General features: G+C 42.0%; 1 protein-coding gene across 5 annotated transcripts in view; it reads left to right on the forward strand.

Annotated features, from left to right (window-relative positions):
* CFAP20DC (CFAP20 domain containing) overlaps nucleotides 1–27,893 on the forward strand; it is a 236,681-nt gene that overhangs the window by 78,721 nt on the left and 130,067 nt on the right. For 3 of the 5 annotated variants that reach the window (XM_072126665.1, XM_072126663.1, XM_072126667.1), the window contains 5 exons: nucleotides 3,819–3,933; nucleotides 7,647–7,832; nucleotides 9,110–9,263; nucleotides 15,739–15,903; nucleotides 26,627–26,763. In XM_072126665.1, coding sequence (XP_071982766.1) covers nucleotides 3,819–3,933; nucleotides 7,647–7,832; nucleotides 9,110–9,263; nucleotides 15,739–15,903; nucleotides 26,627–26,763 — 757 coding nt within the window. The remainder of the gene's footprint in view (nucleotides 1–3,818; nucleotides 3,934–7,646; nucleotides 7,833–9,109; nucleotides 9,264–15,738; nucleotides 15,904–26,626; nucleotides 26,764–27,893) is intronic. The other 2 variants (XM_072126664.1, XM_072126666.1) reach the window with 2 other exon arrangements.

Consider the following 27,893-nt stretch of genomic DNA (forward strand, 5'->3'; position numbering starts at 1 on the left):
CCTGATGGACAGTTTCCCCAGTGTGCTGCTGGAGGCGTGTCTGGGAACTGCCTTATATACCTGCCTATTCCCATCATACCTTACTGGTTATTTCAAGTCCTACCTGTGTATCTAGTGCTCTTGCTATCTTGTTTGGTATTCTGTGTTTTGTATCCAATTCTGTACCTTTGCAGCCATCTTGGTTTTGCCCAAGTTTGTTTGTCTGTCGGTTTGTTTGTCTCTGCTTGTCTGCCTGTATCTGCTGTTTGTCCCTCAGTATCGTTTACCTCCTAGTGTCCTGCTTTCCCTTTCTCAGACGTGTGTTAGTATTCTGTGCACCAGTGGGAACACTGGTCTATTCCTGTATTCCGGCTACCTGTCTTCCTTGTCATCTAGTAGGGTCTCTCAGGGACCGTCAGTTAGGTTTCTGATAGTGGGTTTGCCCTTACCAGGGCGGTTTATCTGCTTTAGGCAGGGCCTTAGCCCGCAGGGACGTCGCAGGGTGAGTTCGCCACCACTTACCTAGTCTGACAGCTAGCGCCAAGCCTGGTTGTGGTTGCACGTTTGCTGGACAGGTGCTGACAATAGTTTAATATTTCTGCCTGAGCCCTGTATTTAACCCAACTAAGGTGCAGTCCCACCGCGTGGATGGGGCCTAGTTTTAGTTTGTGTGAAAACCCCTTAAGACTCTCCCATTGACACACACCTGTTGCCCCCTTTCCCCGTTTATGCCCCTGCATATTGGGGCTACCTACACAAAATAGTAGAATATTTTAACCCGGATAGTAGCTTATTTAACACCATACAGCCAGTGACAGGTTCCTATAGAGCCCTATTAACTAACTGACCCCCTTCTTTTAGCTAAAAATTGTTTAGCTTACATCCACATAATTCACCTTTTATCTTATATATCTAATCCTCCCCATGCCTTATGCCCCTTTACTGGTCATAGTTCATTTCATTCAAACTGTACCCCATGCATGTACCTGACCACATAAAATCACAACAGCCTCCATGGAGGCAGCTGTGATTTCATGTAACCACATACATGGAGTACAGTTTGCTATTGGTAGAAGGCTAAAGGACCTGTGATGATGTCATTCTAGTCACATGTCATGAATGTAACACAAGGCACTGTGTAAAAAAAAATTGACACAATGGGGGTCATTTACAAAGGGCCCGATTCGCGGTTTCCCGACGTGTTACCCGAATATTTCCGATTTGCGACGATTTCCTGAATTGCCCCGGGATTTTGGCGCACGCGATCGGATTGTGGCGCATCGGCGCTGGCATGACGGAAATCGGGGGGCGTGGCCGAATGAAAACCCGACGGATTCGGAAAAACCGCCGAATTTAAAAAATATAATGTGTCGCGAAAATTGCACTTACCTTCACTCAGCCCGGCTCGGTGTATTCCAGTGCGTTCCAGGGAACTTCAGCGCAGCAGCGCCACCTGGTGGACGTCGGAGGAACTGCCTTAATAAATCACGGCCGGACCCAAATCCAGCGCAGAGAACGCGCCGCTGGATCGCGAATGGACCGGGTAAGTTACTCTGCCCCAATATTTCCCATCTGTACATAGATCATTATATGTCTGTAGTTGAATATTATCAGACAAGGAGGCAGATCAGGGATTTGAAGAGACACAGAGCTGTCAGTCAGAATAATGGGGCATGGTTTAATGCCACTCTGGGAGTGAGAAGAGTCACAAATACTAGACATGAGTCAGAAAAGCTAATTTTCTCTTGAGAAAAACGTCTGTAATTAAGGTACAGGGCCCCACTGGCACCTAATTTTAGGTGATATGGGGAGCACTTGTAACCCCTTATCAGCAAGCATTGTTACTCAGGGTGGTCATAATCTGGTGACAGGTCCTCTTTAAGGACACAACCTAAATGGCCTTCAGGACACAGAACTCTATTACCCTTTCCCCTGCTCAAATTCCAAAAGACTTAAGTTTTTGGATTTTTAATTGAAATGGGCATATAGGGGCTTGTTTTTTTGTGGTAAGATTAGTTTTTTCAAATGGGGTAAAAATAGCATGAGGATTCAAATCTATTAACTCTTTCCTGACATGGGGCAGAATAAAACAGCTGTTTTGCCACTTTTTAAAAACTTTTACATGATAAACATGCTAAAATTATTTTATAGGTTAGTACTTTTAAAGAGACACCAAACATATACAGTTTGTTAGTATTGTTTTAGTACTACATGTTTTACTACTTTAGAAAAGAAAAACTCCATTATAAGGAAACTGCATTTACCTATGTGTCGCCATATTCTGAGAGCTATAACATTTTTAAGATATTTAAGAAGGCTTTACTGTATATACAGTACCTATATGTATATTCCAATTATGTGTAACTTGTGTTTCTTATTGTGCATGTGGTTGTTTGTACGTCTTATTTTTTTTTGCCTTTTTTGGTTGTACTGTGTATTTGCGGATGTGACACTTTAAGTTCCCTTTGGGATAATAAAGTTATTATTATTATTATTAAGCCTCTATAAAAAGAGGATACTACAGCTATAAGTTTGCTTCATAATCTATTAATATAATCATATAAATACATAGCTGAGATGCTCTGTGCTAAATATATGTATAAATTACAGAAAGGGTACCTTGTCCAGCACTACTTATGAAGGACCTGGGGGCCCAACGGTGGATCCACCTGTTCACCTGTGGGCAGGTCCGAGCCTGGCTGCAATGCAGTCACCAAGCCCATGGGGGAAATTTATCAGAAGTGTCTAACTGTTCTATTTGCTCATGGAAACCGATCAGAGCTTAGCTTTAATTTTAGATACCTCTGTGGGAATATGAAAGCTGATCTCTGATTGGTTTCCATGGGCAACTAGAACAGTTCTGCTCTTAGACACTACTCATTAATCTTCCCCCATCTCTTTTTGCCTACTACTGTAGTTCTCATTACTGCTAATGAGCGGAACCTGAACCAGAAAACCTGGTTGCAGGCTGATGATTTTTTCCCACCACTAGCGTCATCAATCGCAATTGTTGACCCTTTAAATGTTGTCGCCATAAGTTTTATGAGGTGATGGGAGTGACCATCATAAGGAAAGTGGCGCATTTAAAGGGTTCACACCTGCGATCAGTTATCACCTAAAGTTATCCCCCTCTCAAATGGTCTTATTAAAACAGTGACTATGCCACAGCACCAATTCTACAATCCTGACCAGACTTGACAGCAGTCAAGATCCTGGAGTCACAATTTATCATTTCACATCTCCAGCCTCGAATCCGCACCTGTAAATTCACCGCTCATCGCCGCAGCCAATGAAAATTCACTGCAGATAATAATGGTTAATAATCTAGCTAAAATCTGAATAGCCGATAAGAGATTGTTGATGTTTAGCCACATTTTATGAAATGTCAGCAATCTTAGAGGAACGTTCCATAAAACCTAAAGCCCGGAGATAGAGTTGAGTAAAGAAAGACTGGACTTGACGGTATTTAAAGGTTTGCAATAGCTCCCATGATAATATGAGATGAAGGCTTGGAACATCCATGATTATTAAAGTCTGAAGCTTTTCTCACTTCACACAAATTGAATTCTTTCGCAGAACGAAGGGATTTTAAAATACAGTACAAAGTGCAGAAATAAATTAGCATGTAAAGTGATCTGTGATATCAGGCTTTGTTTCACCTAAGTTAGAAGGGAAAAAAAAAAAAATCTCATTACTTATCTTATAAAATGTCATATTTCCAAATGTGCCGCCGCAGCACCTGACACTGAATTTTATAGGAATATGCAACGGTTTTACATGATGTTATCGGAATGCAATTTATTATGTCCGCTGTAATCTGCGCAATATTTCTCTTCCAGAATAACCGATTTGGCAAATATTAAAAGAAGATTATATTTATCGACCGTCCACAAGGAATTATCCGCAACGCCGCTACATGCAAAAATCCCGCTCTCCATCATCAGGCGGAGAGTCGTAAGTCCGAGCTCTTATTCTACCGTTGGGGAATGGTGTAAAGGCAGAGGTCCAAATATTAATGAAAATATATTAGGGAAATTTGAGATAAAGTAAAGACAGAATTAAAAATATATGGTAGATCCCGCACCTCTCTCATAGATTTCATACTTGCAATATTTTGTGGGAGTCCTTGTTCCCACCAGATGAAGTGATTCTGAGCGCCATACTCTATTACAGGGGTATTCCCACTAAGACAAGATTCTTAAATGTACTCAGGATAGCAAAATAACACATTCTCTAATTCACTGTTATTAACAAAAATACAGCATTTCACAGATATAATTCCAACTCTATCTATCAATCCTCGTGTATACAATTTTGGTTGCCCCGGGATCCGACCGTGGTCGGGCATGACAGATTCTTCTCATGAATAGCTTCTCCTGTCTGCAGGATTCAGTGTGAGCTCTGCCCCTCACCCCTCCATTACCAGACAAGCTCACACACAGACACACACAGACACACACACCAAAAAACAAACAATTGCAGGAATAATGGGGCACATTTACTTACCCGGTCCCTGCACGATCCCCAATCCGAACTGTCCGACGAGGATGAACTCTGCCGCGATTCATGAAGATCGTGCGCCCGATTTCCTGCATGTGTTGCTTCCCCGATCAGGTCCACCGGAGTTCACCTTCTTCCTCCTGGTGTATGTAAGTGCATGGCTAGCTACACACATTTAAATGTTAAATCCCGCACGTAGTCTGAATCCGTCGGAGCATCCGACGACCCGCCCCCTGATTTGTGTCACATGAAAGCCGGCGCGATTGCGACACAATTCGATCGCGTGCGTCAAACTTCCTTGCCGGGTTCCCCGAAAAGTCAGGGAACCCAACGAAAGTGAGTATGCAGGACCCTGGGTAGATAAGTCCCAATGTGTATAATTAGCCAACATCTCCTACTCAAAATCTAGAGGACCCCTAATACCATAAGCTTAATACCCATAATTGACCTATATTACATCAAAGAGATCCAATAATCCATAGAAATCATAGAAATAGTTTCATCTTTATTACTACAATAAATCACATGAAATTCATCACAAAAAAACCCCCAGTAAAACAGACACATATAAAAAACATAAACACAAAAAAACAGAGCATACACAGATAAAATAAGATCCTTATAGCAGGGGAAGAAGGTTTAGCAGAGCTGATTCTGCTGATAGCTCAGATGTAGCAGTGCTGACAGTGTTTGTTATAGCTCAGATGTAGCAGTGCTGACAGTGTTTGTTATAGCTCAGATGTAGCAGTGCTGACAGTGTTTGTTATAGCTCAGATGTAGCAGTGCTGACAGTGTTTGTTATAGCTCAGATGTAGCAGTGCTGACAGTGTTTGTTATAGCTCAGATGTAGCAGTGCTGACAGTGTTTGTTATAGCTCAGATGTAGCAGTGCTGACAGTGTTTGTTATAGCTCAGATGTAGCAGTGCTGACAGTGTTTGTTATAGCTCAGATGTAGCAGTGCTGACAGTGTTTGTTATAGCTCAGATGTAGCAGTGCTGACAGTGTTTGTTATAGCTCAGATGTAGCAGTGCTGGAGTTTGTCATTGGAGCAGATTTACTTACCCGGTCCAGTCGCAATCCAGTGGGGCGTTCTCCGCCGCTGATTCGGGTTCTGCCGGGATTCACTAAGGTCGTGCGCTCAATGTCCACTAGGTGTTGCTGCTGCGCTGAAGTCCGCCGGAGTTCACCTTCTCCGTCTCGATGTATGTGAGTGCTATTCTTGCGACACTAATTTTTTTTCAAATTCCACAGTCTTTCCGAATCCGTCGGGTTTTCGGTGCAAATCGGAAAATTTAAGGAAACCCGACGAAAATGCGTGATTCGGACCCTTAGTTATTGAGCCCCATTGTGTTTTATATCCATCTCATGGATCTCATCATCTTCATCTCTGATCCGTCTTATCTCTTCTTTTCCATGTGTCAGATACTAGTAAATGTTCAAAAGCTAAATGAAAGTGTATATAAACCTGTACCCTGATAATCTAAGCACACTGGGGCAGATTCACTTACCCGGCCCATTCGCGATCCAGCGGCGCGTTCTCTGCACAGGATTCGGGTCCGGACGGGATTTATGAAGGTAGTTCCTCCGCCGTCCACCAGATGGAGCTTCTGCGCTGAAAATCATCTGAACGCGCAGGAATACACCGAGCTGGACCAGGTGAAGGTAAGCGCTTCCCAAGCGACACATTTTTGGTTTTTAAATGCGGCGGTTTTTCCGAATATGTCGGGTTTTCATTCGGCCACGCCCCCCCCCCCCCCCGCCAAAATCCCAGGGCAATTCAGGTACAATCGGCGCAAATCGGAAATATTCGGGTAAAACGTCAGTAAAACGCGAATCAGGCCCATAGTAAATGACCCCCACTGTCACCACACAGCATCTCACTGCACTTGAGGGATCATGAAGTGTCTGCTTAGAGAGTCCCCTTCCACACTATGGTACATAACCCTGACCACCACTGAGTGATAGGCTAAAACAGCAATAAAACTGAGTAAAATTGTAAAGGAAGATGGTTAAAAATTAGCTTTATGGTGTAAACTTTACTAATGGGTAAACCACTTTAACATCTATCAAAAAGAGGCTAGTAGTCTCCAAATTCTGTCTCCTTCTCCCAGTCCCCTGGGGACTCTACACTAATGTGGACACTCACTAATGTGTAAGGGGCCTAAGAGAAAGAGCCTACAACATCCATTATATAAGCATCCCGGAAACTAATTGCCTTTAGTCACCAGACTTGAGTGCATCCCACACATTCGCTCTTTTTAGCTGTTCTCTTCCGTGAGAAAAAAGAAATTCAGAAAGACTTAATTTAAAGAAATATTTCCACGAAAACTTTTTCAGAGCAAACTAATTAAATGCAAATTCTTTCAAACTATTTTCGAGATGGCAACACTTATGTTCCAAACATTTGTCTCCTAAATAAGTTTGAAGAAAAAAATTCGAGTTTTCTGCTTATACGCAGTCTGTGCCGGAGCGGAGGGGAAAAAAATATGCTGATAAAATTATTATTCATAAAGTTGTACCGCGGAGGTAGTTATTAATTTGAAATAAAAAGGAATAAATCTATTTTTGCCTGAATGTAATTTAAATTAGTTGGGTCTAGTGTCACCCCGGTACCAATGTGTAAAAACAAAAGTACACTTTAATGAACAATAAATTAAATTGTATCTGAATATGTAGTTCAATTACGCGGTCTCCATCGGAGAATAAATAAATCATTCATGCAAAATATGAATAAAAAAGTTTGATCAATTACTCCGGAAAAAGTGATTAATTGGCTTAAATCTTCATTAGACTTCAGAACGGCTGCACTTCTGTGTGTTTGTCTGTGTATCCCAGACAGGGAGTGAGACTCCATCAACTACAGATATTTTTAAAGGGGAACTCCAAGAAAAACTGATACATTGCTAGGGATTTACTGAGCAAAATGTGCCAAAATATGTCCTAGTTTCCAACACCAAAACTGTCCAGTGTGTCTTACTCCTCATTTTGGAAGAGTTTGAAAAACTTTTAAAATATGTTTTCTTAGCATTTATCAAAAAGGTTGTTGGAAGAGACGCTTGTAAATGAGTTATTTAAAGGGGTATTCCCACGAAGACAAGATTCTTAAATATACTCAGGATAACAAAATAACACATTCTCTAATTTATTTTTATTACCATTTTTTTCAGGCCATAAGGCGCACAAAAAATCCTATGATTTTCTCAGAAATCAACAATGCGCCGACAAATAATCCGTTGCGCCAACAAATGGATTTTAACATTATGGCCACTGTAGTCATGAGCCTCCCTGAGTGCAGTCATATTCACAGCTCAGTGCGCAGGAGCCCCAAGGTATATCTGTGTTTCAGCATTAATGTGAGTGCACTTAATATTTTTTTTATACCCACTACCTTAAAGAGGACCCCAAAAGACCCTTACCAAATATGCCCCCCATAATCCTCTCCCCAGCCCCTTTCTGTATATGCCAATTTTTTTAAAATTAATGTTGGGAAAGTTGGTTGTAACATATCCGACCTTTTACCAAATAAGAAGTTGTATCCCCTGTAAGAGTAGCAGTCAGCATTGCATATATTGTGCAATCACAGCCGACACTCCATGATGCGGCCATGCCGTGTGCCGACAGCCGTTCGATGACAGCAATGGCTGAGTTTTATATATATTCGGCTGGCGTTGCCGATAAGCAGGACACAGCATTTCACAGATATAATGCCAACATGTCTCTATCGGTCTTGATGTTTACAATTTTGGTTGTCCCTGGATACAACCATAAACTCCTGACTATTGTCAGGCAGATTCCTCTGGGTACTCTTGTACTGCAAGGGGGATGCAGAGAGCACTATAGTCAAAGGCACTTCCTGTCCACCAGCAGCAAGTAGAGGAGACTGTATTAGCTCTGCTGACAAGATAAGCTTTAAATCCGAGGAAAGAGGGGCATAGCAGTGTTGACTGTGTGTTTTATCCGTGAAGTAGCAGTGTTGAGTGTGTCATTGTGTCTTATATCCATCTCATGACTCTGATCTGTCTCATCTCTCTTACTATGTGTCAGATACTAGTACAATGTTCAAAAGCTAAATGACAGTGTATATAAACCGGTACCCTGATAATCTAAGCACATTGTCAGCACACATCATCTCATAGCACATAGGAATCATGAAGTGTCTGCTCAGCTCGTGCCCGCCCACACACCTAGGGAATAATACAACCAAAGCAGCAATAAAATAATCTTTATCGTCTAAACATCATTACGGGATTTAATTTGAGGACTTTCTTTCATGGGCAAACCCTTTTAAGTAGTGCAAAGTATATAACCTACCTCTATAGTCAACTGGCATCATGATCCCAAGGTGCCCCCACCACCATCTTTTTTTGCTTGTTATATTCCTGTTAAGAGCCTGGGCCCACAGCAGGATCCTCTGGTACTCCAGTGGGCTATTCCAACATATGCCCCACATATGCAACATTTAACAAAATAGCAGTTTTTTGCATACAGAATCAAAAATGAAAATGATCAATAAAAAAAGTGAAAAAGATATTTAAAAAAAATGAAAAAAGTGACTAATACAGGTCGATCGCTAAAGGCGTTCACTTATATGCTCCACCATGTACAGTAAGTTGTGTCTTTCCTCTCGTAGTGGTGTAACCTCTGTATTGACCTTGTCGCCTTTACAAGTGGGATCTTTAAAAGTGCAGTTTTCCAGTCACTGGATGGAATCACCGTTTCGGCCAACTGTAGGCTGAGGAAGATTTACACCATGAAGCTCAAGCCCCAGGACACCGTGGATCAAGGTTTGTGAGAATGTTTTTTGTTGATCGTCTGTACATCACCCAATTTAGATATTCTAATGATTCTCATGCATGGACTTTATAGCAATTCCAAATTTTTAAATTGGATCTTAGAGGTTTGGGGTTAAGGTGTAGTCTAGACCATATGTTCATAAAGTCCACAGAGTAAGGTCCAAAGGGCATTGCGAGGTTAGGCTTTGGTCAGATTTTTCTGGAAGATTCTCTGACTGGCCGGTAAACCCTGCTCCGGTTCATAGGAACGACAATTCATACATGTCTCCCATTAATTGTAAAATAGAAAAAGTGTATAAAACATACCGTGACAAAGGTGTAAACATGTCATCTATATAATATGTCACCCAACCCATCTAGAGACACATCTACCAAAATAGACCCCGGGAGATGTAATCCCTGTAGTGACAAATATATCAATTAATTCACACTTAATCTATGACACGTTTATGTTGACTTACGTGTGGGAATTTTGTGTTATATGTGATTTATGTATAAATAATTAGCCACCAGTCACATATTCAGGTTATAATAGTTTTTACAGACAAATCCAAAAGCGGAAAAAAAGAGAAGTAACATAAGACTTCAAATACTGCTTCAAGAATCTTAATGTGTGACCTTATTTTACACATATTATTGGTTTTACCTCAATACTCACTTGGAGTGTTTGGCCCAAGTTCAGGGGTTGTCCTAAGAACAGTTGTTCTCCCCATTAAAGAAGTTGGCCACTTTACCCCATGTTTTTGTAATGTGTGTGTAAGTGTGTGTGGGGGGCAGGATATCAGGTAATGTACCAATATACATCTATTACTAGTTCTTCTCTGCTTTCTTGATAAGTAAAGTGAAGCCTCCTGTCTTTTACCTCATCAGCCGGACATTCCTGTCCATAAAATGGCTCCAGATGGAGAGTCATGTGATCTCTAACTGTCCATGAACAAAAGCCCTGCCAGGACCTTGTGATAGTATTTATAATTATTACAAGTGTAGATGAACCCTGGACCCTAATATTCTAAGCACATTGTCAGCACACAGCGTCTCATAGCACTAGAGGAATCATGAAGTGTCTGGTAAGAGAGTCCCCGCCTACACTTTGGAATCTTACATTCACCATCCCCGAATGATAGGAGTTAAAACAGCAATAAAACTGAGTAAAATTGTAAATTAAGGGGGTTAAAAATAATCTGTATTATGTAAACATCACTAGGGGATTATAATGTGAGAACTTTCTTTCATGGGCAAACCCCTTTATTATCCTTAGACACATTACAAAACACATGAGGTAAAGTGGCCAACCCCTCTAACTGATGGAGCAGCAGGTTGTTGCAGACGCACCCATGCCCCTCGGTGTGTGGGGGCACCCGGGATCCACACCCCGGATCGCGGGCACACCAGTGCCTCCCTGCAGCCCCCGGCTCTGTGCCTTACCTGTTTGCATTCCTGCTCCGGCTGTCCATCGCGCGCATCCATGCTTCCTAGGGCACGTGCTGGCACTCAAGGATTTTAAGGGCCAATGCACCGCTAACTGGTGCTGGCCATTTCCAGGAAACTGATAAAAGCCGGCCTCTCCCAGCATTCCCTGCTGGATTTCCCTGCTATTGCCGATGAGAAAGCTGTTCCCTGTGCCTCAAGCTTGTGTTTTGATTTCCTGTTGTGACCCGGACCTGTTCTTAACTTTGCTCCTTCACTGCCAGCCATGACCTCTTGCTCCGTCCCTGACCACACATCCTTGCCGCCTGCCTTGACCATCTGTCTGTCCCCGACTATGAGATTGCCTGCTGATTCTGTTCCTCGACCTGTACTTTGGCTGCCACCACGGACAAGTCGCGCCTGTGGAATGACCTGGTGGTGCCACGCCAAAGCAAGACTATTGTGCATTGCGGTCCGGTCCCAGGTGTCGGCTTGTGTCTGTGCTTACTCCTATTGACTGTGAAACTACTCAGAGTGTTATTTGCCCTGAAGATACCTTTGTGTGTTGTTACTAGAATGAGAACTATGAAAAAATGTTATTCCAGAATCGTAGCTACTTTGGGGTGTATTCTCATGCAGTGCTCCTTGTTCTGTTATATGAACTGCTCTACAGCAACTCAACCAAAGTAAAGCTAAATCCAACAAGGTCCCAGCTACATCTTTTACTTAGAATAGTGCATAGAAGTAAGAGCACAACTTTGTGAGGACACTCAGCCAGTGCACTTACAGAAGCTGCAATTTGGAAATATTAATCGATTTTCACAGTCCTGCTGCTACTAACAACCTACACAATGGTATGATTCCAAATCTCTCCAGCGACAATTACTAACACCGTCTGCTGCTTTATATAGTCAGCAAATTGAGTCAGTAAGGGGTGCTGGGAAATTTCAGCTCTGAAGCCTGCAGAATTACGATTTCAGCTGTTTTTAGCTCTGGACTTTGGCTTAGTTCACTTAATTTTATAAAATTAACCAATTTTCAGGCAACATTTTCCATCTCAGAAAATGTCCCTCTGAGTCCATAGAGTGCATGATAATATTAGCTATTTTATGGGAGCCAATTTGTATTTCGCACTTAATGGACCTGCAAGAACATTTTAAAAAATTAATTCTTGTATTACGCAAGATACATGTATTTTTTAATTCTTGTTTTTTTTGTGTAATTATAAGAAGCAGGATAACTTTCCCAACAAAATTACAGCTCCAGCCACGCTTCATTAAATCCACAAATCCGATCTTCCAAGAAACCCAGATAGCTATCGCCGCGTCTGATGCCGAGAGGCTTAAAAATATAAGCGCTATACCTTTTTATTTAATAAACCCCTCCAAACAATTAAATATAATGACGGCGCATGAATTAATAACATTTGTTTTAACTTCCCCTCCGATACATAACACCGTTTTCTCCTCCCAGTCCAGTTTGTAGAGATCACAGATTACTGTAATGACGCTGGTCGCCGATAATCTTTGGACTTGAATGGAATATTTAAATACATTTCTTCTTAATTATGAGCTGTGAAGGCAATGAATCGTGAAAAAAAAAGAGCCATTTCGGCGAACCGATTGCTTCCAACCGGGCAAATCTAAAAGTCTTAATGTGAAAGTCCACCCTTGAACGTCAGAGAATGAAAACTTGGTAATAGTTAACTAAAGAGATTTTTCACGCTAAGAATATTGAAAAGATGTACGTAGAGTAGTTCCTTAAAGGGAACCTGTCACCACATAATAATAAATACAGCTAGTGACAGGTTCCCACAGAGCCCTATTGACTAAATGACACCCTTCTTTTAGCTAAAAATGGTTTCCTTTACATACCTATAAATCAACTTTATGTTATATTGCCTAGCATCAGAGGGAGTGTGTCTTGCTCAGACGGCGCCTCCCATGTACTCCTCCCCTTGTCCCATACCTCTTCTCAACATTCAGCACTTAATGTCAGGTGTACAGGGTGATGTTATCTGAGATCTTTACATTTGCAACGTCTACCCCATGTATGTATCTGATCACATGAAACATCTCCATGAACATCTACTCCTCCCCATGCCTCCATGGAGGCTGCTGGGATTTCATGTGATCAGATACACACATGGGGTAGTAGACTGAGTAAAGGACCTTAGATGACATCACCCTGGACATGAAGGGCCCCATGATGTAACAGAGCTCTCTCTCTCTCAATGTTCTTCACACCAACATATCCTAGCAGTCAGACCTGTCAGGAGGCAGGGCAATGCAAGTAAAATTTAATATACAGGACACTATTAATATAATTGAACTCACATCAGGTGAGTTGCATATAAGTTTACAAACTGATGTTCTAACATTATAGCTATCGAGATGAACCATCTAAGGATAAGGGCAATGGAGTATTTATTTTGGTTGGTTAATTTAAATGTCGCGTTATCGTTAAAGAAAAACTACCATCCAAATCTAGCATGTTATACCAGGGCACTAACTCATAGATCCAGGCACTATGACTGTGGAAATCTTCTATCCATGGCCTCCGTCCTTCTCAAATCAACCTTTTAAAATGATGGTTATAATCTAGGAGGGCATGCACAGTAACTCCGAGACTGCGCAGACGGCAGTCTGTTTTCTGCGCATGCGCAGAATCCAGATTCGTGGACCGGTAGCTGCTCTCTGAACATGTCAGGGTAGGAGGCTACTGGGGCGTGGAGTAGCCGTGCCGTGTAACCTCAGCTCTGGCTACTCCACGCCCCAGTAGCCTCTTAAGGAAATTTGAATATTGGGGGAATTAAAATTTATATGGGCCCTAGCCCTAAAAAAGTTTATACTACTATACATTAGAGGAACCTGCCATCGGATCTACCTTAATAGGTAGATCCGTGGTGGAAGGTTTCCTTTAATGGGGTAAAATCTAGTGACACTGTCCCTTTATTATTTCTTCTCAATTTGAATTTCCAAGCAAAATCATTAGTAAGAATACAGTAGGATATAATTAGTTCCGTGTGATAAAAAAAGGTGTCGCTGGAAATATGCTTTTCCATTTTTTTGGTATTTTTTTAAGATATGAGCTATTAAACCAAAAAGTGAGAAAAGCGCCTTTCCCTCCTCATTAGAATAATAAGCTTATCAAACCTCTTTACTTTCCGTAAAAGCTTTGAGCGGAAGCAAATGAAACGAGCGTCGGGTTTGTTTTTATTGTGTACTTTTTGTTTCTAGAACAATGGTAATGTTTGATTTATGACGCCCATAAAGAGGTTATGCAAATATCTTAATTACTTTATACATTCCATTTTGAGTTAATGTGTCGAGCGCTTAGCACCATCCTGCTTAGAGGGAAAGACTAAATAAATTATACAGTTTGTGAGGAAAGTCGAAACTGAAATGAAAAAAAAAAAAAGTATATATATATTTGGTTAAAAAAAAAAAAGAAAAGTCAAAAAAAAGTTGACACAAGACGAAAACGGGTGAAAAATCGAAAGTTTTGCAAGATATGAAATACCATTTGTATCTTCCGCGGAAGATTAAAGATTTGTGACAGATTTAAAAATAAAAAGATGTGCCAGAGACATAATAGAAAACTGCTGCGCTATTTATCACCTCTTCCCTGCACATGGCTGTCAATTAATGTGGAAATCTATGACATACGGTACTTTTTATGATTACAAACCGCACATGGTAATTTTAAAGAAACGGAGGACTTAGGACATCTGCAGACGTGAGCCGCACAGCCCCCTATTTATATTCCAGGCAAACAACTTGAACGCGGCTCGAATCCTGATTTTTTAATGGCTGATTTTTTTTTTTTAAAGACTTTTTACACTTATTTTTCTTATTGTCACGATGTGAATGTAGGTGATTTACATAATTGTTGTCGAAGATGTGATGTGCAGGTGCTATATGTTTTTCTCATGTATAATATGTAATTAATGTATCATGCATATACAATATAGATGAAGTCTTAACCTTTTTAAAAAATAAAAAACATAAATTTTAGAGGTAGAGGGTAGAATTGTGCTCAACTAAAATTTACTTGCTTAAATTGACTAAAAAACGTGTTTCTTATATCTGATTAGTGGGGGTCCAACACTGAGCGCCCCCAAAGAAATTGGCTTTTAAAGATCACAGTATGGAACAGGAAGCAGATAGCTCCATTTCCTGTGCAGTGATCAGGCCAGGTACTGCAGATCTGCTCCCATTCATTTGAAACTGCGATATGCTGCAGTTATTGGGTTCAGCCACTACACAGAGAATGGAGCTGTCTGCTTCCTATTCCATGAGAACAGCTGATCTGGTTGGGTAATTATTATTGGATCCCTGTCAATCTAATGTGAGCTTGGGATAAGTCATTAATATTTTTTAGCCTGAAACCCCTTTGATTATGTCTAACCTGAATAATCAAAAAGAATGTATTGGATGGGGCAGTATAAGTCTTGGCTATCTTGACATTCAAAGCTTGATCCACAGACATAGTATACAAGATTATAAAGGTGGCCCCGCCCCTTGGCACATACCAGATCTATCCAGAGGATCTGGTCCCCTGATAAATCCGGGTAGGCAGCTAAGGTGCCCTGCATTGGCAGGGCTCTTCTACGCTAAGTCACACCTCATGTAGAATAGTGCCCTAGCTTATTTATGAACGGTTCCGTGCCAACCCACTGCATGGCCCGGCTCTGCCCCCTCTGGGAATTGCATCTAAATTGTGGCTTCTATTCCTGTTTTCAAGCGTACAAGCTGTGATAAATCCCCCATAGAAAGGTAGCTATACCAATATGGAGGTGGTAGGAGAATGTATGATTCTTTGGGTGCCATAAAATGTGCTGTTTAGTAGGTCATCCAACCTATAACCAACGCTTACTTCTCGCTGCATGTTCTTACTACACAAAATCTGCGTCAGTAGGACATGCGGCTTCTACATAAAGTATGTCAGCAAGTCCATTCAGCCATTACTGGTTACTTCCTCAGCCTTGAGGGGTATATTTTATTGATTTAAAGGGGTTGTATGAGAACAAATATATTTATGGTGATTTGTGTTACAGATATATATGAATCAGCTTTATCAGACTGCGAACCCACTGATACAATACCTCGAAGTTGCCAAATTACCACTGATGTGGAGCAGGTCACACAAGTTCTAGATTTTGCTAAATTACGCAACACCGAAGTCCGAGAAGATGGAAGACTTGTGCTATCAACAGAGACAGGTACGTTTGTGAATCCAGACTCCATTATGACAATGATTTTGTATGTTTCTACTGGAAATACTTATTTCCACTATATTCCATATTGATGGAGATTCTATTGTCTTTGATGCCACTGAGAACTTACACGTAGTGGTTGGATATATTTGTAAGGCGTATTCACACACTCTTACATATCCTTGTTGCATACTTGTTTTATTTTTGTTGTATAGTCCTGGTGTAGCTTATGTAAATGTACTCTACAGTTGGGTAATGGATGTATTGGTTGGTATGTGTGCTGTACAGTAAAATACTTTCCAATCAGCCAATGAATGAGGGTCAAGTCAATGGAGCAATCAGAATACTCAACACTCTATGTAAACTTCCTGTTTTACTTGTATTAATATTATGAGGCTTGCTATGTCACCTGGCCGTTAAGTCTGTATGAAGAGCGCTGCATACAGTGGAGATGTTTGCTACATACACTCACAGGTAATACCCTTGGTCAGTGCTGGCACCGATTGTTAACCCTTTAAATGCAAAGTCCTGGGCACCCTGATCGTGGTTGGGAGCAACATCCTGTTCCCATGACAGCCTGGAGTTTAAATGAGACTCCAGGACCTGTCACTCCTGCTGATCTGTAACAGTGTGCTAGTGGCACACTGTAACAGATCACTAGAAATTCACCATATAATGGATAAGTGTAGCGTTGCATTTTAGGAGTGATCAGACCCCCTAGGGCAGTGGTGGCGAACCTATGGCACGGGTGCCAGAAGCGGCACTCAGAGCCCTTTTTGTGGGCACCCGGGCCATCGCCCCAGGACACTAGACAAGACTCAAAGAATCTTCCTGCAGTTCCAAGCAACTTAAAAGATGCTGCTTTCAGTCATATTTTGATACTTACTTTGATACTTGAGACTGTAGGAAGAGGGAGAATTAGACAGGGTCGGATTATTTTTGGAGGAGCTCCTGCTGGCCCCAGAGGGAAACTGGAAAGAAGCTAAAATGATGAAAATTTTACATCTTTCTACTGTGTTGCTGTCCTCAGGAGGCCAATATGATTGAAAGTTGTTGAACAGGAAGCAATAAGTTACTGCTTTAATTTTTGGTTGGCACCAAGCGATAAATAAGCGGGGTTTTGGGTTGAAGTTTGGGCACTCGGCCTCTAAAAGGTTCGCCATCACTGCCCTAGGGTTATAGTACAATATCAAAATATAAAATGTTATTCCCGGCAGTAAAACTTTCCAAATCGTCACTTTTTCACCAATTTCACAACATATAAAAATGTTATATTTTAATTAAAAAAATGTAAAAAGTGTTCAAAAGGGTTAACTCATGTTGAAAAAAAACAAACACCTTACACAGGTCCATACAGCAAAGTAGGAAAAAGTTATTACTGTCAGGATTTGGTGAAATGAAGACCTTTTTTTTATTGCACAAAAGAGACAAGGGGTTAAATATAAGGTTTGGAACCATAAAGTAATCCTGCGCCCTCATTGGGACCGTCAGTGTTACCCGATACTCTGCGGCCAGGGATTGCAGACATGTTGATAGAAAACTCAGCATAAACCGAAATCTACTTTTAACTCTCGGGTTTTGTCACTTGTTTTCTTGCGGCAAGATATTGAGTTGGCAAGTGCTATATATCAGTATAACGGCTTGTGCTGGCAGCCTGCGTTGTGATAAAGGAGAGATTTTACAGACAGGGTGTGGGTACCGGAGATGAAGTATATTGCCTGTCAGGACAGACTCGCTGTGCCGGCTGTTGTCAGCGTGATTGAATATATGCGCTTGGTCTACAGAACTATCACATGACATGTTATAAATACAAGATGCTCGGAGTCACAGCCAGAGGACTCTCTCCCTCGGCTTAAAGCGCACCTGTCACCTTTACTTCTCATTGTAACACACATGAAGGAGCACAAAAGCCATCGCTCTGCTTTATTTATGACTCTGAGAATATAGCGATCGCTTCACCGTACCGTGCGTTTAGAAAGCGTCGCAGGATTTCAAGGAATTTTTCATGTTACCAGCTTCCGCAAGAGTCACTTATATCACTCCATTAAAGGCAATAACCACAATATTCTGGTTCACACTTGTATTCAATCTACGTTTTTTTTTTACTTTTAAAGGAGCTGTCCACTTCACTTCAAATTGTTAGTTATAGTGGAGGGGCAGGATATTTGCTAACTTACTAATATACATCTATTAAAAGTGTAAAATAAATGGTTACGGAATGGCTTTTACCCCATCAGCTGCCATTCCTGCCCATAAACGGATGGTCATGTACTCCTAATTGTTCATGAGAAATCTACCTTCCAGGACTTTAAAGTTGTATTCTCGTCTGGGCATTCACATTCAATTTAATTAATCTGCCATACATAAATTTTTCTTCAATTAGATGTTATTAAAATAAACTTACAGCCACTGATGCTCCACTGGGGGGGTTCTTGGAAATATCCCAAAGGCAAGGTAAGCCTCCTTAACATCAAGCATGACCTCCAGGAAGCCTAATAGCACCCTAAGGCTGATACTGTTTTATAAAAACCCAGTCCTAAAATTGCATTGTGGGTAAACTATATTGTGCATATTTACATAAGTTAAAAAACAAGATTGTAAAAACCTTCCTGCTCCGATCCCAAGGCTTCACCCGCACTGGAGCTTCCCATTTGTAGTAAATCATTTCTGTAATGTGAATAATAATGTTACCCTCGCTCTGATTTCCAGTCCCCATGCTGTTCCGGCGGCTCCTTGATCAGGTAAGATTTGCAGCGTTTCATATTCCTGCCTCTAATTGAACAGAGTCAGGTCTTGTTATTTAATAGATGAGTTCAAGTCACTAATGACGACGTCTATTGCTCCGCTGAGTTTGCCTCAAAACCAGTCATTTACTTTAAAATTAAAAGCCCAGAAATGTATTTATTTCCTTCCCAGTAATGTTAGAGATTCAGGATCATCGTTTTAATTAAAGAAGTTTTGGTATTCACTTGAAAACACTTCAAGTTTCCCGAGTTTAGAGAGAGAGAGAGATAAAGAGATACCTCTCGAAGCAGAAGGGTGTCTCTTTTTCTATGTAGTAAATGGCGTCTGTCGCTTGCAGTCTGTTTACTTTACATGAGACAACATGTGACAGCTGTCACTTTCATAAGAAGTAAAGAAACTGAGGTTTGTGTATGACAATATTCACATGGATCCCGAGAAATGAATGATGTTGTAGTGCAAGTGTCAGGAGAGTGGTGTAAAGGCCTTATAATAATGTATTTGGTCCAAAGGACATATAGAATTTTTTGACTCTCGCTTTGAGGCCAATCCAAAATTGCCACCAAAAGCGAAACAAAACAATTACAGATTCTTTCTGGTGCCAAGACCGGTCAGAGTAAAGAGGCACCACCAAAAAGCAGCACAGTCCAGAAAAATCAACAAAGTATCTATCAGTAATATACACTCACCGGCCACTTTATTAGGTACACCATGCTAGTAACGGGTTGGACCCCTTTTGCCTTCAGAACTGCCTCAATTCTTCGTGGCATAGATACAACAAGGTGCTGGAAGCATTCCTCAGAGATTTTGGTCCATATTGACATGATGGCATCACACAGTTGCCGCAGATTTGTCGGCTGCACATCCATGATGCGAATCTCCCGTTCCACCACATCCCAAAGATGCTCTATTGGATTGAGATCTGGTGACTGTGGAGGCCATTTGAGTACAGTGACCTCATTGTCATGTTCAAGAAACCAGTCTGAGATGATTCCAGCTTTATGACATGGCGCATTATCCTGCTGAAAGTAGCCATCAGATGTTACAGGGTACATTGTGCTCATAAAGGGATGGACATGGTCAGCAACAATACTCAGGTAGGCTGTGGCATTGCAACGATGCTCAATTGGTACCAAGGGGCCCAAAGAGTGCCAAGAAAATATTCCCCACACCATGACACCACCACCACCAGCCTGAACCGTTGATGCAAGGCAGGATGGATCCATGCTTTCATGTTGTTGACGCCAAATTCTGACCCTACCACCCGAATGTCGCAGCAGAAATCGAGACTCATCAGACCAGGCAATGTTTTTCCAATCTTCTACTGTCCAATTTCGATGAGCTTGTGCAAATTGTAGCCTCAGTTTCCTGTTCTTAGCTGAAAGGAGTGGCACCCGGTGTGGTCTTCTGCTGCTGTAGCCCATCTGCCTCAAAGTTCGACGTACTGTGCGTTCAGAGATGCTCTTCTGCCTACCTTGGTTGTAACGGGTGGCGATTTGAGTCACTGTTGCCTTTCTATCAGCTCGAACCAGTCTGCCCATTCTCCTCTGACCTCTGGCATCAACAAGGCATTTCCGCCCACAGAACTGCCGCTTACTGGATGTTTTTTCTTTTTCGGACCATTCTCTGTAAACCCTAGAGATGGTTGTGCGTGAAAATCCCAGTAGATCAGCAGTTTCTGAAATATACAGACCAGCCCTTCTGGCACCAACAACCATGCCACGTTCAAAGGCCTCAAATCACCTTTCTTCCCCATACTGATGCTCGGTTTGAACTGCAGGAAATTGTCTTGACCATGTCTACATGCCTAAATGCACTGAGTTGCCGCCATGTGATTTGCTGATTAGAAATTAAGTGTTAACGAGCAGTTGGACAGGTGTACCTAATAAAGTGGCCGGTGAGTGTAGTTGTTGTATTTGTCTCCTACAAAGTCTACCAGAGTGCACTTTCCAGAGAGTGCCTAGAGGAATGTTACTACTTAAAGGACAATCTACTATCACACAAAGGAGTAGTAGACTGTCCCCAAACGGATGCTTGTTACCTTAGGGGTGATGGGGGTCTCCTGCTGGCATGTTTCGAAATATTGAGTTATTAACTTTATGTAAATATGCCGGAGGCGCTCACTTCTCGGCTAGGTGAGCGCCTTCTGGCTCTGTTATTCACGCCCCTTCTTTTTACACCGCCCATGAAGGCTGGCCACAAGCGCCAGGAAGGTAGCACCCGCGCATGCAGGAGATTAGCAGACAGCCGGGTGACGTCACCGGTTATCTGCAGCGCTTGAGGCCAGCCTTCATGGGGGGAGTAAAAAAAGAAGGGGCGTGAATACATTTGTAAACACTACCTATTGGAGTGTATCCTGTACACATGCCTCCCACGGCCTACATATCCAATACTGCATAGTGCGCCTTATACCAAGACCCACTTTGTCACTACATGGTGCCGGGTCAACTTTAAGTATCAGCAAAAATAATTCAGAAAGTATCCGCTAAAAATGTATCTTTTTAACCACTTCAGTGCGTAGCCAGTATGTACATTAAGGCTCAGCCTCTTTTTTTATAATCTGCCATGTTGTGCTTTATATAGTTATAACTTTTAGTGGTGTGTGCACACACATTCACAAACACGCTCAACCGAAGGTGCGTAGACTCTCCAAGAACGCCTTTCTTTTCCTAGACACACAAGACTTGAAATGGATGAGGTCCACACTCTCTGTTTCTTGAATAGACATGATTTCTTTATTAGTCCATGGTATAACAGCAGTTACAAAAGTAAAATGGCTGATCTGACGCGTACAGCTGACACCCGGTGTATACTCATGCTGGCCCAGCTCTGATTTCGAGCTGAACCGGCATCAACTTAGTGGTGGATGTATCTGAATGAATGACTACTTCAGACAAGGTACAAATAAGCCAAAGTAGTACCAGAGTGTCACAAATCCAAACTGCTCTCAAGTTACTAATTATCACTGGGACACCCACGGTCACTATAACGGTAGTCCCGAAGAGGCAAAAATATTGGACATTAGATAAAAAAGCATAAGGGCGGCACGGTGGCTCAGTGGTTAGCATTACAGCCTTGCAGCGCTGGGGACCTGAGTTCAAGTCCCAGGGTCAACATCTGCAAAGAGTTTGTATGTTCTCTCCGTGTTTGCGTGGGTTTCCTCTGGTTTCCTCCAACACTCCAAAAACATTCTGATTGTGAGCCCCATTGGGGACAGGGACTGATTTGGGAAGCGCTGCGCAATTTGTGTGCGCTATATAAATAAATAATTATTATTATTTATTAAGTAGCAATAATGACAAGCCCACATAGAGCACAATAGACTAATTAAATTTACAGAGAGCTCCTCAGGGTGTACCTCCTCCGGCTCTCCTCAAAGCTTTTCTAGCGGGGGCTCCTTGCATCACAACTTCCCTCTATGTTAATGAAACACTTAACCTACAACGACGTCTTCTAATCCAGTGTCTATTTGTTACTGTGTCACCCGTGGAAAGGAAAAGGTGACAGATTCACATCTCAGGGCCGGGTTGTTAATAATTGCCAAATTCTGATATTCTATTCTTCTCCTATGTGCAAGTGACATGACAATACCCCATAATACAGGCAATGGAGCTGTGTGTGCTGTGTATAGGGAAGAGGGATTTTGGTTTGAAAAGTTTTTAACAAAAATTTTATTTACTAGATTTATGCAAAGAGCTTCCTTGATATTGTAGGAAATATAACATATGATTAGAGGGGAATTCCACTTTCAACAAATAATTGATGTTGTTTATGTTAAGAAAAGTGATGCAATTCTCCAATATTCTTTCTGTATCAATTCCTCACAGTTTTCCAGATCTCTGCTTGCTGTTACTCTATAGGAAGCTTAATTGTTTACTTCCTGCGGATAAAAACCAATCCCTTATCATGTGATGTCACACAGCTGCACGGCTCATTATATCCCTGGTCATGTGATGTTACACAGGTGCACGGCTCGTTATATGCCTAGTCATGTGATGTCACACAGGTGCACGGCTTGCTATGTCCCTGTTCATGTGATGTCACACAGGTGTACAGCTTTTTATATCCCTTGTTATGTAATGTCACAAAGGTGCACAGCTCGTTATGTCAGTAAGCAGAGCTGCGTGATATAACGAGCTATGCACTTGTGTGACATAACATAACAACGGATATAACGAGCCATACTTCAAAAAGGTGAGAAGACGCGGCACATCCTTTTTAAAATGTTGAAATTTTATTGAAGATTCTTTAAAACATCACGGGTGGTAGTGAAATCGCCTACGCGTTTCGAGCACCTCCGTGCTCTTGCCATGACTAAGAGCACGGACGTGCTCGAAACGCGTAGGCGATTTCACTACCACCCGTGATGTTTTAAAGAATCTTCAATAAAATTTCAACATTTTAAAAAGGATGTGCCGCGTCTTCTCACCTTTTTGAAGTTCAAGAATTTCGTCCGCAGTCCAAGCGGCAGAACGCGATTGCACTCCCACACGTGCCAGCCATACGTGTTTGAATGTAACCTCCCGATGTGAATCGTTCCTAAGAAGCGTGACGAGTGGGTGAGCTGCATACAAACTTCTTTACTATTCACATAACGAGCCATACACCTGTTTGACATCACATGACCAGGGACATAACGAGCTGTGCACCTGTGACATCACATGACCAGGGATATAACGAGCTGTGCACCTGTGTGACATCACATGACTAGGGATATAACGAGCCGTACACCTGTTTGACATCACATGACCAGGGATATAACGAGCCGTACACCTGTTTGACATCACATGACCAGGGATATAACGAGCTGTGCACCTGTGTGACATCACATGAGCAGGGATATAACGAGCCATGCACATGTGTGACATCACATGATCGGGGATATAACGAGCCGTACACCTGTTTGACATCACATGACCAGGGACATAACGAGCTGTGCACCTGTGACATCACATGACCAGGGATATAACGAGCTGTGCACCTGTGTGACATCACATGACTAGGGATATAACGAGCCGTACACCTGTTTGACATCACATGACCAGGGATATAACGAGCCATACACCTGTTTGACATCACATGACCAGGGATATAACGAGCTGTGCACCTGTGTGACATCACATGAGCAGGGATATAACGAGCCATGCACATGTGTGACATCACATGATCGGGGATATAACGAGCCGTACACCTGTTTGACATCACATGACCAGGGACATAACGAGCTGTGCACCTGTGACATCACATGACCAGGGATATTACAAGCCATGCAAATGTGTGGCATCACATGACCAGGGATATAATGAGCCGTGCATCTGTGTGACATCACATGACCAGGGATATAATGAGCCGTGCACATGTGTGACATCACATGACTAGGCATATAACGAGCCGTGCACCTGTGTGACATCACATGACCAGGGATATAACGAGCCGTGCACCTGTGTGTCATCACACAACCAGGGATATAACGAGCCGTGCACCTGTGTGACATCACATGACCGAGGATATAACGAGCCGTGCACCTGTGTGACATCACATGACGAGATCTAGAAAACCATGACAAATTGATACAGAAAGTATATTAGAAAATGATAGAACTTTTCATTACACAAGCTCATCAATTATTTGCTGAAAGTGGACAACCCCTCTAAAGACCTCTGCCAAATTATTGGTAGAGTTAGGCTATATTCACACTGCCGTTGCCCGCCCGTACCGTACCGTAGCGGGCCATGGCAGTGTACGGGGAGAGGAGGAGGAGGTGAGCGCAGCTCACCCCCGCCCCTCTCCATAGGAATTAATGGCGCATGGCGCCGTACTACGGAGAAAGATAGGAGAGGTCCTATCTTTTTCCGGGTACGGAGCGGTACGGTGCCGCACGTGTGTATATCGGCCGTATATGCGTCGGCCGTATATACGTCCTCCATACGTCAGTGTGAATGTAGCCTTAGAGTGACATTTTATGACTCTTGATATTTCCCCATGCTGGATTGGCTGTTCGACTGCAAATCCGACAATATGTCCGGGTCACACGGGATGCACCCGAACCCCAAGGGAAACTTGAGGTCCGCTTATCTCTACTAGCTACATAGAATATATAAAACATATACCAGAGTAGTCACTGTCACTGGCCTGAAGTTCTGAATTTTGTACCTACTATAAAGAATAGTAGGGCGGCACGGTGGCTCAGTGGTTAGCACTACAGCACTTGCAGCACTGGGGTCCTGGGTTCAAATCCCACCCAGGTCAACATCTGCAAAGAGTTTGTATGTTCTCTCTGTGTTTGTGTGGGTTTCCTCCGGGTCCTCCGGTTTTCTCCAAAACATACTGGTAGGTTGAATAGATTATGAGCCCCATGGAGACAGGGACCATTTTGACAAGTTGCGTAATCTGTGTATTATTATTATTATAGTTGTGGATCACTAGGCATACGGCACACCGGCCCTTTAAAAAAAAATCCAGCTTTAAAGGAAGAGAAAAAACATTGCACGTTGCTATATATCACAATTGTAGTAAGGATTTTTTCTCTTTGTGGTTAGTGTACGGCATGTAACAAAGCTGAAGGGATAGTAATGGAGTGTAAGGTGAATGATTGCAGAGCTGTGTCTATTTTCATATCTAAAAGTACAAGTTGTGATCACAGTTTACCTTCCCCAACAATATAAACAATATCCTACAAGGTTATTTCTATCCATCTGTCTAGTTCTAGGTTATTCCCCATTCTTTACCAGGGGGCAGACAGAACATTCATACAGCGACTGCACTTACAAAATACAAGGTGAAGATCCAGATAAAGAATCAGGTCATAACTTTCTCTTGCAAATCACAACCGGAACATTACACTTAAATATGTTTAGCCAAAATGCGCTGTCCTTGTGTTTTCAGCATTTCGTAAAATTTGCGAGTAATTTATTTCTTCTCTTTTTCTCTTACTTGCTACTGAAAATTTGTTGTAAAACCTGCGCAGAAAGCTTCTCTGCAGAAACAAAAGGGTTTTTTTTTGTATCTTAGCTGTAGCCCCCAGCATTGCCCTGCATAGTGAATAATTGCTCTTAGCTATAACAAAATATAATGGGTTAACAAAAAATATTTTATATCTCTCTCTGTCTGTCTGTCTATCTCGCTTTGTTTGTCTCTATGCCTCTCTGTCTCTGTATGACTGTCTCTCTCTGTCTGTCTGTGTCTGTCTGCCTATGTCTGTCATTCTCTGTCTGTCTCTCGGTATCCATCTTACCTCACACATAAGCGTCTTATACTCATTGCCTATAGTAACCGATCAAAGCTTAGAGCTCATATTAATGACCTGCAACCAATCACGGCTCTGCTTCTAACTGCTGCAGTAATAGCAGACAATGGCTCCTGTGTATATATGGTGGTTAATAACTGTATTTTGGGAAGTGCAGGGTGAAAATTTCGACTCAAACCCTAGTCTATGACGTTCACAGTCACAGAGAGCGGCTGTGCAAAATTTGGTGACTGTAAACGCAGCGGTGCAGATTCCTTTAGCGGACATACACATGGGCGGCAAGGTGGCTGAGTGGGTAGCACTTCTGCCTTGCGGCGCTGGGGTCCTGGGTTCAAATCGCCTTCAAATAGGCCTTTAGGTTCATTAGCATAATTATAAAAGTTGATTTTAGTAGAAAGGAGGTCATGGATAACAAATATAAGAAGATTCCTGCAGTCACAGTGTTTGGATTTATGAGTAAGTGTCCCTGGTTTATCATGATGGAAAGTGATGATAGTTTTCATGTAAGGATAAAACACAAACAAATTAGTACTTTCCATTTTTTGCTGTAAGCTTTGTCTATTACCTTCACATAGCTGGTTGTCCCGTTGCTTTGATATTTGATATTTACTTGATTTTCTTACATTCACTAAAATAGTAATAAAAATGTGCTGTTATTTACAATGGTTTATGTATAAATATGTTTTTGTGTAATTTTCTGTTTTGTGATTTAGTAACAAGATAATATTTTTATTCTGACAGATCTGCTCACAAACAGGGGACAAGGTAGCGCTCGAGACATTAGGAAGGGAGATAAATCCCACATAGCTTTTGGATCTAAAGTGTCAGGACCTCCTCCAGTCACCGGGAGGAAAACTAGCGCCAGATCTTCGGCAGAGGTAAGATTATAATAATTTGCTATATTGACATGACTAAAACTCAAATATGTGTAGTTTTAATTAAAGGAAATCAACCACTCAAATACTCACACATACTCACTGCTGCTCCTCTTCATCTTGATCCCAGCGCAGTCTGTCGTTAGTCCACGCTAGTGACACGCTGGGATGACCTGGAAAAGATACTTATAATTAGCAGCTTGGAGCTGCTAATTATTCACGCCTCTCATGTGATGTCACCTCGCATGGTGGAAGGAGGTGCATAATGAGCAGCCCAGAGCTCCGGATATCTTGTCCCTGAGCTCTGTGCTGCTAATTATAACTTCATTTTTTCCAGGTGATTTGTCAAGACTAGCGAAGGACAGTGCTGGGATCAAGATGAAGAGGAGCAGAGGTAAGTATTTCAAATTTTTTGTGTTTTTCCTTTAAATGAAATCTAAAATCAAAATCCACAATGAAAAACCAGGGACACTTACTCATAAATCCAGACACCGTGACTGTGATAATCTTCTTATGTTTGTTATCCATGGCCTCCTTCCTTCTTAAATCAACTTTTAAAATGATGCTAATGTACCAGAACTAATGTACCCCAGTGGGGTGTTACCAGAGCATCTCTGTACTGCAGTTTCACAGACTGTTAAACTGTCTCTCTCTCTGCACTTTCCCACTCCCACTGGGATTTGAAACCTCTTCTTCTGCCTTGAGATTACAGGAGGCAAAGGGTAGGGGGAAGTGATGAAGAGGAGCCGGGAAGAGGAGAGGCAGTGTAAAAACCTGTTACGATAAATCCCTTAGAGCCCCTCTATGCTGTGGCTTCCCAGCATTTCCACCCTCCATCTGCCTCCTCTAATCTCACACAGTTGGATGGGGAAGTGTTCCTTGCACAGTGTAATAGCCTTTGAAGCTGCAGGACAAAGGGGTTCTGTGAACACTCCAAGAACTCTTCATTATCATTAGCATAATTATAAAAGTAGATTTTAGAAAGGAAGGAGTCCATGGATAACAAATATAAGAAGCTTACCACAGTCATAGTGCTTGGGTCTATGAGTAAGTGTCCCTGGTTTATCATGATGAATTTCGGTGATAGATTTCCTTTAAAGCTTAGTGTTTTCAGTGACCCACCCTTGGGGCAC

This window comes from Engystomops pustulosus, chromosome 10, assembly GCF_040894005.1.
Source record: "Engystomops pustulosus chromosome 10, aEngPut4.maternal, whole genome shotgun sequence".
NCBI lineage: Eukaryota > Metazoa > Chordata > Amphibia > Anura > Leptodactylidae > Engystomops > Engystomops pustulosus.